This window comes from Emys orbicularis, chromosome 3 (assembly GCF_028017835.1).
Source record: "Emys orbicularis isolate rEmyOrb1 chromosome 3, rEmyOrb1.hap1, whole genome shotgun sequence".
NCBI classification, from domain to species: domain Eukaryota; kingdom Metazoa; phylum Chordata; order Testudines; family Emydidae; genus Emys; species Emys orbicularis.
In genome coordinates, this window is record NC_088685.1 from 204615989 (window position 1) to 204630945 (window position 14957).

At 43.2% G+C, this 14957-nt stretch overlaps 1 protein-coding gene across 1 annotated transcript in view; it reads left to right on the forward strand.

The window, feature by feature from the left end:
- Positions 1-1080: 1080 nt before the first annotated feature.
- TASP1 (taspase 1) overlaps positions 1081-14957 on the forward strand; it is a 172082-nt gene continuing 158205 nt past the window's right edge. Inside the window, exons 1-3 of the mRNA XM_065401129.1 lie at positions 1081-1115; positions 9791-10009; positions 14026-14093. Coding sequence (XP_065257201.1) covers positions 9865-10009; positions 14026-14093 — 213 coding nt within the window. The 5' untranslated portion in view covers positions 1081-1115; positions 9791-9864. The remainder of the gene's footprint in view (positions 1116-9790; positions 10010-14025; positions 14094-14957) is intronic.

Genomic DNA, 14957 nt, shown 5'->3' on the forward strand with positions numbered 1-14957 from the left:
GGAATGAACAGAATAGGTAATCAAGTGATCCATCCCCTGTCGCTCATTCCCAGCTTCTGGCAAACAGGTTAGGGACACCTGTCCATCCTGGCTAACAGCCACTGATGGACTTATCCTCCATGAAATTATCTAGTTCTTTTTTGAACCCTGTTATAGTCTTGGCCTTCACAACATCCTCTGGCAAAGAGTTCCACTGGTTGACTGTGCACTGTGTGAAGAAATACTTCCTTTTATTTGTTTTAAACATGGAAACAGGAAAACGTGTCTATTTTAAAACAGCACCTGGAGAGGCCCCTGCAAACAAAGAGAAGCCAGAAATCTCAACCCTGGGAAAAATAATGTGTAGAACAGAGAGAGAGAGAGCGCTGCGTGTGGCAGCCAGACAGGGCAGGGAATGAACGTGCAGGGCTTCCAGGGCAGGGAGCGCGGGATCTCTGGAAGAGGAGCGCTGGGGGGCGGGCTCGCAGGCCCCGCTCCAGGATGAGAGCCCTTGGCTCCGGCTGAGCCTGTAGAGAACAGGGGGAGCCTCTCACCTATTCCCGCCTGGTCCCTCCGCGCGGGCTTCAGCCGTAGCTACAGGTGCTCGGTCCCTCTGACAAGGCTACTTCTCAGCAGCCTGTCCCAGGCCGGCTGCCGCTTCGGAAGGCATGGCCCAGCGGGGAGAGCGGGGCCCGGGAAGGGAGCTGCTGGGAGGGAGAACCGGGGCCCCGGGAACGGCTCAGGCCTGCGGCTCATAAGGGGTTAACGAACGGCAGCCCGAGTGGCGCGCGGCTGTAGGCGCCCCGGGCTGCGCAGATCGGGTGGCGGGAGAGAGGAGGCGGCCGGCGGGTTGAGGGTCTCCCAGCCGCCTCCGCTCCTCCGCGTTGCCCAGCCTGTGCGTAGCCCTTTAACACCTCCCCCTCCGCTCGCTATTGGCAGAACTGCCACGGCGGGGGCGGGCGCAGGCGGTATTCGGACCCAGCCCGCCAATGGGCACTCGGGCTGCGTCCAGCCTCTTCATGTCACGTGACCCGAGTGGACCACTGACAGCCTGAGGGGGGCGGGGCGGCTCTCCGTCACCGAGGCAGCCGGCGGTTGAGCGGTTCCGGGTGCGCGCGAGGCTGTGACCGCGGCGGGTGAGTGCCTCCCGCCCCGATTCTTCTAGCCGCGGGCCCTACCCGCCCCCTCCTCCTTCCGGGCGGGGCTCGCTTGCCTCCAAGCGCTGCGGCGGCACTGGGCGGCTGAGGGTGGGGAGCCGAGCGCGGGCTCGAGTCGTCCGCCGGGGTGTGGCCCTATGACATCACCACGAGACAGTGGGAAGTCATCTCGCTGGCCCCCCGGGGTCGTTTTGTGGTCACCACGTGGTGGTGTTCCCCTGTTGTCGTGGGGTGCGTTGCTATGGTGTCATCTGCTGACGTCACACGGGTGGTGGTGATGTCACATGGGGTGGGTTATCCTAGCTAGAGAGTAGTGGTTGCTGTGCGCTGTGATGTCACTGAGGGGCCTGATCTCCATCTACGCCCAGATTGGTGCTGCCATAACTATGGTGTGAGGTTTAGGTAGTTCTAAACTAAGGTACTGCCAACCTGCTTGAAGAGAGTTTGTAGCAACGCTTGTAACTAAATTTGCTTAGGAAACACCACCTCTGTATGAGGGTTGTCGTAAGTTCTTGTGTATGGCCATGAAGTCTGAAGGGACCCATAGCTCTAGTCTGACCTTCTGGTATATCACGGGTCCTAAAATTTCACCCGTCACCTCTGTAGTGCGCCCACTAATTTGTGTTTGGCTAAAGTACATCTTTCAGAAAGGCATCCGGTCTACACTTGAAGACATCAAGTGATGAACAATCCAACACTTCACTTTTTCTAATGGTTAATAATGCTCCCTGTTAAAAGTGTGTCTTTATTTCTAATTGTTAACCATATATAAATCGTTTCCTGTTGCTTTTGTTAGCCTCCAGTTTGGGAACAGGTTTTTCAAAAAGTGAATAATTGACTTTAGTAATATTAAATAATCTCTCATCACATCTAAATCATGATCTAATTTTGCTGTTAATTACTCTCAATATAAGAGTTCTTTCTTGACTATCTTTGTGGTTATTGCTTGTTTATGCCTAATCAAATTCTGCTTCAATTACTGCTACCTTCTTCTCAGTCTTCCTGATGCCCCTATTATCTTTATAGAGCCTGTTCAAAATACTGTTACTGAAAACTCTCCTTCTTGTCATTCAGTCCATATTACCCCGTCTTTTAAATTCATTCACTAGTTTCTCTTTTCCCAGCATACCAAATTCCGACTTCATGTATTGAGTTCTAGGCCCTTCATAATTGCACTGTCTTAACTTGAGACCTTCTGTCATATTGCATTTCCTTTGATCTATCGATGTCTGTCTTGAAGCTTCTGTTTCACTATGTCCAAAATTCTCCCATCTTCTTTCTTTGTCTCCTTACTTGTTGCTTGCTATGCATGGAACAGCCTCTTGTTCCCTTTTTGCCAAATGACCATTGTTTTAGTTAAAATGCCTCCAAAAACTAACTCGTAAATGTTGCACATGGGAACTGAGTTATATCTTAATAAAGAAGACATTCTTTAATTGCGTCATCAAGATATGGACATAACTTAATGTTTATTCTTCCTTACCCCATCCTTCCATGTTTGTTGCTCATTTGTCAAATGTACTTAGGTATCTATATAGCTCCCATCACTAGAGTGTTTATCACTAGATTGTAAGTTCTTACAGGCAAGTGTTATGAACAAGTCAGAAGTAGGACATAAAAGGTGGCGAGTGCAATGTGGCAGCTTAACAACAGACCTCTTAAGTTTCCCATACAACCTGGGAGACTCCTGTTTTTGAGTGCACCCTTGTGGGGTCCCAACCAACTGCTAGTTTCTCCCAAGTGAGGGAAGCACTCTTGGCTGTGTCTCCATGGTTAGTCTCCTTTATGCAGGATCTTTATGGGTAGAGTGCGTCAGGACATTAGTTGGAGTTCAGCCCCCAATGTGCTTGCAGCTGTAAAGATGGCTAGAGTGGTGCACTGAGGTGGTGGGGAGATTGAAGTTCATACTTAGAGGAGAGCTGGAAAAGAGAATGAAGGACTTTAGAAGGGAGAAGGGGATGGGGATAGGAACTTGTGGGGAGGGCAACTAGAACAGCTAGAATGGGAAAACTTTAAGGGGGTACATGTGGAGCTGGAGGTGGTGTTTGGGGGAATAGCAGGGATATGACAGGTATGACAATTTGTAGATTTGATGTGGAAGTGAAGTTAAAAATTAAGATTTTTATGGAAATTGCACTGCCTTGTTTACAGCATAGGACATGCAAACTGGGGCATTGTAATGCTGGTATAAAATCTACAGCCTTTCAAATCTACAGGGGTGTACATTTACAGTGTTTAAATGCATGTTGTCACATAGCTTAGGCCCAACATCTATCTATCTCTGTATTATTTGCAATCTGGAGAAAAATGTCCTTCAGGTTTTAATTACTGTAGTCTTGTTCTTAAAATACTGCTTTGTTCAAGTATTTTTTAAAAATATCCCTATTTATGAGGGATTCCAACAAAAATGTATGTTCTTCCTTGGATGCTTCAGTGGGTCACCAGTACTCTCTCCAGTGCTCAGTTGCATCCATGCTTAATATTATGGTAGGGTGGATGTAAAGGAATAGGTAACTGTTAGAAATGTATTTATGGGGTAACCCATCTGCAGCCATCCTGCTCATTGTCATTTCCCTGGAGAAGAAATATGTCATCTTATGCCATATAACATAGGGAGTATTTCTCACAAATGCTGTCCCCAGCAAGCAAACTGCAAGCCTGGGTATAAATGGGGCTATTCCTATGTCTGTCTATGGCGCCATTCAATTGTACTGATAAATAAAACTGTCATTGTATTTACTTCCTAAAGTTAATTAGGGATGAAATGAGTTAATATACACAGAGGCCAAAATTAAGTATACAAATCTTTTTTTTTAAATAAATTAGGGCCGTCAAGCGATTAAGAAAATTAATTGCGATTTAATCGCATTGTTAAACAATAATAGAATACCATTTATTTAAATATTTTGGATGTTTTTCTACATTTTCAAATATATTGATTTCAATTACAACACAGAATACAAAGTGTACAGTGCTCACTTTATATTTATTTTGATTATAAATATTTGTGCTGTAAAAAACAAAAGAAATTGTATTTTTCAATTCACCTCATACAAGTACTGTTATGCAATCTCTTTATCATGAGAGTTGAACTTTACAAATGTAGAATTATGTAAAAAAAAAAAAAAATAACTGCACACAAAAACAAAACAATGTAAAACTTTAGAGCCTATAAGTCCACTCAGTCCTACTTCTTATTCAGCCAATCACTAAGACAAACAAGTGTGTTTACATTTGCAGGAGATAATGCTACCTGCTTCTTGTTTACAATGTTACCTGAAAGTGAGAACAGGCATTCGCATGGGAATGTTGTAGCTGGCGTCGCAAGATAATTATGTGCCAAATGTGCTAAGGATTCATATGTCCCTTCATCTTCAACCACCATGCTGATGATGGGTTCTGCTCGATAATGATCCAAAGCAGTGCAGACCGACGCATGTTCACATTCATCATCTGAGTCAGATGCCACCAGCAGAAGGTTGATTTTCTTTTTTGGTGGTTCGGGTTCTGTAGTTTCCGCATCAGAGTGTTGCTCTTTTAAGACTTCTGAAAGCATGTGCCACACCTCGTCCCTCTAAGATTTTGGAAGACACTTCAGATTCTTAAACCTTGGGGCGAGTGCTGTAGCTATCTTGTAGAAATCTTACATTGGTACCTTCTTTGCGTTTTGTCAGATCTGCAGTGAAAGTGTTCTTAAAATGAACAACATGTGCTGGGTAATGAAATACATGGCAGAATGCGGGTGTAAAAGAGCAGGAGACATACTATTCTTCCCCAAGGAGTTCAGTCAAAATTTAATCAATGCATTTTTTTTTTTTAACAAGCGTTATCACATGGAAGCATGTCCTCTGGAATTGTGGCCGAAGCATGAAGGGACATATGAATGTTTAGCATATCTGGCACGTAAATACCTTGCAATACTGGCTACAAAAGTGCCATTCAAACACCTGTTCTCACTTTCAGGTGACATTGTAAATAAGTGGGCAGCATTATCTCCCGTAAATGTAAACAAATGGGTTTGTCTTAGTGATTGGCTGAATAAGAAGTAGGACTGAGTGGACTTGTAGGCTCTAAAGTTTTACATTGTTTTGTTTTTGAATGCAGTTATGTAACAAAAAAAAATCTACATTTATAAGTTGTACTTTCATGATAAAGAGATTGCATTACGGTACTTGTATGAGGTGAATATACTATCTCTTTTGTTTATCATTTTACAGTGCAAATATTTGTAATAAAAATAATATAAAGTGATCACTATACACATTGTATTCTGTGTTGTAATTTAAATCAATATATTTGAAAATGTAGAAAAAATCCCAAAATATTTAATGAATTTCAATTGGTATTCTATTGTTTAACAGTACGATTAAAACTGCGATTAATCGCGATTAATTTTTTTGAGTTAATCGCATGAGTTAACTGCAATTATTTGACAGCCCTAAAATGAACTATTTCATGACATCTTTTCTGTGCATTCAGTACCTTATCAAAACATAACTGCTAATAAACATTTGTATAAGAGAGGGTAAGTATCAGTCTCGTTAGCAATGAGGACTATGCCCGTGAGGTCAGTAGGGTTAACCATGTTCTACGCTAATGGTGAACCATGCCCAGAGTTTCACTCTTCTTAGTCCCACAATTTGGCAATTTTAAATGCATTAGTGCTGGCTAGTTGTTGGAGTTGGAACTACAGCGTTACTGAATTGCTGTGTACTTGGCTAACTGCTTAACCTCGCTGAACCTCTGCCAGTTTGTAAAAGGGAAATATCTACCTCTCAGGATGGTGTGAGCTGTGTATCTTTAATACTTAGTATCTGGATGAATATATTATTATATAACAGTATTCTGATGCAGTAAAAATACTTTTAATTATTGAAACCATTTTTAATTAGCTGTGCCATAAGTTTCCCCCCCCCCCCCGAAATATTTAGCAAAGCTTAGGAAGCAGTATGAAAATGTACACTGATTTTTAAATAAGTAATAAAGTTCCACTGAAATGACTGGGATACTCCAACTATTGGTTACATAAATGATTATTTAAACAAAAAAATTAAAATAAATTTATTAAGAATTGAGAATCTATGTTAAGGCCTAAATGTATTATAATTTATTAATCAATTTAATAAAAATATGAAGCAGTAAATGTTTGCTGCTGAAATTTTAAAGAAAATAAAACTTCTGTATTGGTGGAAGTCTTTGGATAAGCACCTGGAATGGGAGCATGTTGAAGTGCTAATCCAGCTTTTGAAAGCAGTAGCCTTTTCTACAGGTTCAGAGAGAATATTTTCTTTTCAGTTTATTCAGCCAGGTCAGTTCAATGGCTAGTTTATTCAAAGTTAAAGAAACCAGTGGCAGTTGAAAAAGCAGAAAAGCTTGTTTTCCTCTTCCACTATATGAATAAAAACTAGGTGTCAGACGATGAGATCCACCAGTTCAAAAATCCTGAAGGTCGTTGTGACCAGAAACAATCAATTAAATCCACTAGTTACAGGCAATATTTGCTTTTTTTAGTAAATCAATTAGTTTTAAATGCAGAACATGTTTTGATAAACTTACTTTTTTCTTCTATATCCAGCATACCCAAGGTAGTTTTATTTAGCTAATAAAGGAATTAATTGTGGTTTTTGTGCATTTTCAATTGAACTCTAGTTTATCCTAATAAAGCTTGACACACATCATGAGGAAAAATTAATCTAGTAAATAAGAAATGCATGTCACCAGTCTCTAGTGTAAAAATTAAGAATATGAAATGTGTGTTAAGCGATAGAATTGCTTAAATAAATATTATTACTCCTGGGGGAATTCTGCGCCACTGCATGCACGCAGAATTCATGTCCCCCGCAGATTTCTTTGCTTCCCTACAGAAAATGATGAGGAAGCAAAGGAAAGTTGAAGAGTTGCCATGCACCTCTCCCAGGCAGCACGGGCGCCTCATTTCTGTCGCCCAGAACAAGCTGGCAGAGAGGTAAATCACTGTGGGGCTGGGGATGCCCATGGGTGTAATTTGCGGGGGCACTGGGGAAGGAAGGGGTGTGGGATAGGGTGGGGAGGGGGATGTGGGAATGAGGGGCAGGGGAAGAGGAATGGGGGTGGGATAGGGAAGAGACTATGGGGAAGGGGGATGGGATAGGGAAGAGAAAGGGATAGGGGAATGGGGAAGGGAAGCAGGAGCCTGGCATGCGGCATCCCCTCTGCAGCAGCAGCTGGGGCTCCCCCATTAAGCAGACCCATCGAACCCCCACCCTGATGAGCCCCACCCACTGCACCCAGTCTGCCCCCAACAAGCCTCCCGGTTCCCCACCCCACTGAGCCCTAACCTGCTTCACCTGGAGCCCCCATCCCACCAAGCTCTGCTGTCCCAGCACCCAGACCCCTCTGCTGAGCCCCCCTCCACCTGATTCAGCCATCTTTATTCACTTTAGTAGTATGTAGGCTGCAATTAGTCCCAATGTTAATGAGCTGTATATATACATCATATTGATCTGTTGTTATTCTTTCCACTCTTGTTCCAAAGCTACAAGTTCATCTGAATTATGTGTACGGAAATAGCCTTGTTGCATATACTAAATATACTCTCCACCTTTTGAACTACCCACTGTTTTAAATTAAATTGTTTGAGAGATGTTGATCTTGATTAATGTGTACAGTGCTTTGCAGATGTAAAACCATAAGTGTTGATTAGCTTTGATGTTCTGTGCCTGACTCCTGAAAACTACTTCCTGCTGTCAGTGGGAGCTTGTACTTCATACATTAGATACCTAAACAACCAGTTTAAATTTTCCATAATCATTCTGTAAGCATCAAAACTTTATTCATCTTCTGAAATTGCAAAAGTTACCAACACTCGGTTCTTCCAAACTAGGTGAACCTAGAGATCCTGCTGTACGCTGATGACCAAGGCTTGGTCTACGCTTAAAATTGAGGTCAACCTAGTTACATTGCACAAGGGTGTGAAAAATCCACATCCCTGAGTGAGGTAGCTATGCTGACCTAACACCCAGTGTAAACACAGCTAGGTCAATGGAAGAATGCTTCTGTCAATCTAGCTACTATTGCTTGGGGAGGTGGTGTTGCTGCACCCATCAGAAAAATCCCTTCAGTCATTGTAGACTGGGTCTACACTATGGGATTATTCCAGCATAGCTACAGTGCCAGCAGTGTGCCAGTGTAAGCCATATGTACGCAATGTGGACTAACAGTGGTGGCTCCTCTTGCTGTCATGGTTTTTTAAATACTTTATTTGTATCTTTGCCTCCTGGGAATAGGAAGTTTTCATGGAATATAACTGAGGATAAAAGATGGAAATTTTTTATTATGGCATCTTTACATTACTAGTTCTTGGGAGCACTCACTTAACAGAACAGTACTGTACATCTATCCTTTTTTGGTACCACAGTTACACATTTTACCATAACTTTCAGTTTACAAGTAAATTGCATTTTCTTACCTTTCTATATACTACTACTGAACTGTATGCCAGCCCTTTCATTGCATACTACCCTAAGTAGAAACACAGGTATATTTATTTGATACACAATTTGGTATCTGTGTGTCTGTTAAGACTGCTGTATAGATCACATATCTGATGCAACCTCAAAAAGCCAGGAAACAGTAGGCAGGCTGACAGACTATATCGTTTAGTCTTCCCTCTAGAGATGCCACATACCACAGCCAACGAATCTCAACCAAATCTCTGCCTTAGTCGGAATGCCAGTCTTCCAATATCCTCTTCCCTAAACTCCCACCAACAGAGACCAGACTCTTCTTCTGACTCTCCTTTGCTGTACAGTTCTGGGAAACCACACCCAGGTTTGTGAAAGGAGTTGCTGAAAGGGTGCCACAACACTTTCAGGGCTGACTTAAGGCTATGGTGTATGGTGGATGTGGTATTAGTGAAGTCTGGGTCTTTGGGTGGAAGAAAAGCAGGTATCTACTGTGCTTTTGAGGCATTGTCAGGCATGTTATGTAGCAACCTTAATTGATACGCAACACTTTATCAATTTTTCCAGTCCTTTCATTTTTTTAAAGGATCTCAGCAGCTCTTCATTTCATGACACAGTTTCTTTATGAAAATGCCTCGCCAGCTTGGCAGCTGGGAACTTTGACAAAGTCCTGGTTTTTAGGAATGGAACTCCTGATAACTATAAAGAGCATGTTTTATTTGCTATCTGATATTTTCTTCACAAATGTAAGTGCTGGAAACACTTCCTTAAAAAGCAAAGGTTGAGATTCTGGAGCATCAGTGGCGCACAGATTTGATTATCGTGATCAGAACAGATATGTTATGGATATAATGCCAAATAAAAAGATCATAAACTTTCCCTTTGCTAAAATTTACCATAGTCAAACTTCAAATCTCAAATCAGTAATTTAGATGGGCTAGAAAAAGTGTGAGACTCAAAGTAAACATAGAGCCTCCTTCTAACTAATTTTTAATCTTAAATTTATGTAAATATTTGGAAAAGTCCATTTTTACTCACGTTATGAGCTGTAAAATGGAAGATGCAAAACTCAATCCCTGCTTAAGTGGAAAAAACAGCCTAATGTAACATGGATCTTCTGCTGTTTTTCATAAAATGCTTTTTGCATAAATTTGCCTGAACTGTGTTCAGTGGGAAAAAATTACATAATGTTTACATATGGTTTTACCTTAGGGTGAGTCCTCTCCAGAGTTTACTTTTGGATGAAAGCATGCTCTCTTTCCAGTAGAAGATGGTGACCCTGGAGTATGATCATGGAGAAGGGGATGAGTTCAGTAGAAGTGTTACCTTCCAAATCATCCCAGGTTACGGCTGTAAAGGTGATGGTGAAGGAGCATGAAACAAAATCCATCCAAAAAGGAAAACCAGTGGGATTTGTGCTTGTACATGCAGGTAAGATTCCAGAAGTTGAGAACTGAGGTGGTTTTTAAAAATTTGTAATAAAATCCTAAGTGAGTTATGCAAACCTCTGTGGCTGTTTCTGCTGTGAGTGAGAGTTCTAATGCTAACATGATGGCCTGGATTGTCCTCCAGGATTCATGTGCACAGAACTGTGAAAGGAAGAGTGTGTGCCATCTGTGTCAGATTTTAATGTATGCCTCAAGAAGGTTCAAAGCCAGGGTGTCTACTACCTTGTGGATCCCTTTCTGAAAACAGTTCGGGAATCTCAGTCCTCAGTAACCCACCTATTTTGGATACCTGAGTGGTGGTTTTGCAGATGGTCGGGCTGCATGAAGCTGAGTTGTTTTCTCAGGATTAGGATGGGGGACTAGAGTGTCAAGCTAGTCTGTGAGGGGTAATGATGGAGCGGAATTAAAACATGGCCCATCTCCCTATATGGAAAGCTATGAGCACTGTAATTGAAGAAGAGAGCTTCAGTTATAACCCTTCCTTTTTACTGGGTGCTTAAAATTTAAATTCCTTTTTGGCCTGACTTCCCATGTTTGGTTTTGGTACAAGAGAGAACTCTTTAGTGTAAGGTTACCATATGTCCAGATTTTCCCGGACATGTCCGGCTTTTTGGTCCTCAAATCCCCATCTGGGGGGAAATTCCAAAAAGCCGGACATGTCCGGGAAAATAGGGAGGGGTCGTAGGGCTTGGATCCGGGCTGGAGCTGCTGGGGCCGGAGCCGGAGCCGCTGGGGCCGGTGGTGCTTGGCCGCCGGCCGGCGCTGCTCGCCCGGGGCTGAGGCCGGTGCTGGGGCCCGTGCCAGACGGGCCGGTGCCCCGGGGCCCGATCCGAGCTGGAGTCGCCGGGGCCGGAGCCCATGCCCCGGGAGCCGAGCTGGAGCCGCCGGGGCCGGGGTGGGCCGGAGCCGCTCGGCCGGGGCCAGCGCGCTTGGCCGGAACCAGGGCCGGTGCCCCGGGGCCCGAGCCGAGCTGGAGCCGCTGGGGCGGGCCAGAGCCGCTCGGCCGGGGCCAGCGTGCTTGGCCGGAACCAGGGCCGGGGCCCGAGCCGAGCTGGAACCGCCGGGGCGGGCTGGGGCCAGCGTCCCAGGGCCTGAGCTGGGCCGGAGCCGCTTGGCTGGAGGGCCGGACTGGGCCGCGCCTCCTTGTGCCCCCCCCACCCCCACCCCCCCCGCTTACCTGCTGCCTGCCTGTTTCAGGCTTCCTGCGAACATTTGATTTGCGGGAAGCAGGGGAGGGGGAGGAGCAGGGGGCGGAGCGTTCAGGGGAGGGGGCGGAGACTTTGGGAAAGGGGCGGAGTTGGGGCGGGGCAGGGGGCGGGGAAGGGACCTCTTGGAGTGTCCTCTTTTTGTTATTTTAAAATATGGTAACCCTACTTCAGTGCCTTTTTGCTAAGCTTGAACAAAAGCTATTTAGTTACTCTTAAAAATGTGCAAATGTGTAACATGCCAGTACTTCTGGCTCAGTGCAGTTTTCTTCTTTCCTACATGTTTGCTGAATTTAAGTTAGGGTGGGTTTGGGATAGTCAAAGGTGGAAGGAGCATTTTCCATTCTTCTGTCATCCAGCATGCAGAGGGGTTCAGGCCAGTTTGTTGGCACTTATCCATGCTATGAGATGAGATAACTGCAATTTAACAACCCATACATTTAGGGCTGGCATTGGGCTGTGGGAAAGAGCTACATGACTTGTCTTGTGCACAGAGTTTCTACCATGCTTTGTCAGCACTACTCAATTGATGGTTTGGAAAGGGGGCATCAGATGGGTCATATCATGTTGTCTGAGAGATCAGCTAAATTATGGGACTGTTAGGACCCTATGGATATTCAGGCAGAGAAAGGGAGAAAGGGAGAAGTTTGCTCCTTGTTCCTCTCTTTACTTGCTGCTGCTGTGATTCCTGCTTTCAATCCTGTTGTGCATCTTCCTGCCCGTCACCCAGTTACAAAGCAGCTCCTTTTTCCCATCACATGCACAGTACTCTGATCCAGGCTGGAAAGGCAATGCTTGAAGGGGCTGTGTATTCAGCTTCACAGACTCTTGCAGCTGTGCTGCCTCAGAACTGAGCACTGTGCAGTTCACACGTGGCGTCCTCCACACCAGCACCAGTCCCTTCAGCCAACTGCCCTTACAGCACCCAGAAACTTCTTACTGTTTCTTCTGTGACCCTAATCCCACAATGCTTTGTGGCTACAAGGGATAATAGAATATGTTGGATAATGGGATGACTCTTTGGGTCACAGCATAAATGCCTTAACTGTTTTGCTACCTGATCACATGGTGGTGTGCTCTCTCAAGCACAAGTGTTGTGAAAAAATAGGCTAAATGGTGATCCCAGCATGCTGTCTAGGTGAAAACTTCTTTAGCACGGTTTGACATCCTGACTGATTGCTTTGGTTGATGCTTTATTCTTATGTTGTGGGGATAAGGGAAAATTTTTCCTCAATTTGTGGGTCCAATTTAATAAAAGAAAGGAAGTGAGCTGGAGATGTGTGAAGGGAAAAGGAGCACTTTAGGGTGTTAGGCCTGAGGAAACGCTAGTTTTTATGTGCACCAAGATTTTTCAGACTTGTAAATTACCTGCGTTTGCAGTTATACCAGGTGTCCCTTCCACCTCCATTGATGCTGCACCCATTGGGAAATGAAGGTTCAAAAAAACTTCTAGTATAGTTAACGTTCTAGAGAAAATAATACTGTACATTTAGTTCCTTGATACTACAAGGAATCTTGTTAAATATAGTGGCAGGTTCATCTTTAGCATTTGTTTCTGGACCATAGTGTGAAGTGAATTATTTGTATTACCATAGCTCCTAGTAGCCCCAGTTAGGGACCAGGACCCCATTATAATAGGCACCATAGAAACATGGAACAAAGACTTATCTTGCCCCAAAGAGCCTACAGTCTTACAACTGCAGCTGATTAAAGCAGCCTGGTGATACTTAAAACGCTGGAGGAGCTAAAAATAGCAATGTGTGTTTTTTTTTTAAAACGAATAAGACCTTTAAGGTGAGCAAATATGTGCAGGACACCTTGCTCTGAGTCAGTGTTTAAAGACCCTGCTTGTACTGTTTTAAGAATAAATGGACATGTTTAATATGCTGCTGCTTATGGTATATTTCCTCCGCTATTGGTGTTAGTTTCATTTCTGATAAACTAAACTGATTGTTTAAAAGAAGCTTAAGCACAGACAGCACTGAAGATGAGGAAGAGGGAGCTGGGATGAATATCACAAGTAACAAAAGAAAAAAAAAAAGGCAGTTTGCTAGTATTAAATGTTAAATTACTATAAGCCTATGGCGTCCGTTGCTGATAGTACTTGTACTGGTTTTCTAGACCTGTGGAGGCAGAAAGGAGTGGCAAAAGGTTAGGGTATGGGCAGAGAGATGCTTGGAGTCAGTTTGGGGAGGCAAGGAACAGGAACAAAATGGAGATTGAAAATGACAGTAGTAGAGACATATTTCATGTAATCTTTCTCAAGAAACTGCGTCTGGCAGTCACAGAGCAGAAGCAGTAGTTTTAAAAAAAAGCTAGTGCAGGTATCAAAGTGGAAGGAGGGCCAACTCATGTGATCGAAGATACAAAAGAAAAAGTGGAGCATGACTCTTAAAACCATAGCAATATTTTTTTTGGTGGCTTAATATAGTGACAACTGTCATGTCTGAAACTCTCCAGGAATAGGCAAAACTAGACTCTCCCAATGAATATTTAGAGAGTCAGAATATCTATATAAAATACTGGGACTTGTACCTCTTCACTTATATCAATAGTGTAGATGACTGTCAGTGGCAATACTGGATTAATTTTGAAATGCTTGAAAGTGTTAATCTGTGATGGAAGTAGATCAGTAGTCTCTGTTTTATAAAATGACATAGAGTTATGTACATCTGAGTTAAGATGCGGTTGTCAGCCTGTATTGTAATTCCTGGTGAAAACACTATCCCAATATATTAGTTTGAATGCTTACTGGAAGCTCGACTTAACTTTGTTTTTCTGTCTTTAATAATAGGTGCAGGTTATCATTCTGAATCCAAAGCTAAAGAATACAAACATGTTTGCAAAAGAGCCTGTCAAAAGGTATGACTTCCCCACTTCCAAACTTTTTTCTTTAGAGGATCAACAGGCTTCTAACAAATTTGAGTTCACTAGAGTTCAATTTATAAAAGGTTTTAGGGTCTAGTCTCTAAAGTTTTGATCTGTTTTGTGAGAGTTTTGGATATTATTCAGAAGTGCATAAAGTGTGTTTGCATGAAGTGTTTATTTTGGGATTCATTAACACTATCCCCTGGATACAATTATGTACTGAAGGGTTGACATTTCTGTGGACAAAAAAGAAACAGCAATAAAAAAACAGGAACCACTGTGCACTCCATAAGGGAAGAATGGTAAAAACTTTGAGAAGTGTGATTTGAATAACAGATCAATAAATATTTTTTCATAATCCCCCAAAGGATTATGGTTTGTACTATACCTCTTTCACTTGCACAGAAACTATGTACACATTCTCTCTCCTTCAGAGGGCTGCAATACATGTGGATTATTAAAAGAAAAGAGTGGTGGTTCTCTGCTCATGCAACAATTTTGGTTCCAGGGCTTGCTCCAGGTACACATACAAATTGTGTTTTTCATTTCATATCATGATTCCAAATCATGTTTCCATGCTACTTGAAGGCTGGCTGGCAGTCACTGGTCAGGACTATATACACCTAATATGTGTGGCCTGAGACAACAGCTTATTTATGGAAGATCCATCCCTCTATGGACATCTGGCTGACCTGGATATTTAAATGGTGATTTTGTAGTGATTTTATTGCTTTTCTCCATAAGGATATCAGAAACTGTCATTTGGCCAAGATACTATAGCATGTCTGTGGCAGAATTTAGAATAGAATACGAGAAGAGTTGATTAATTCTTCCCATTAAGTTTAGGCGCTAATTGGA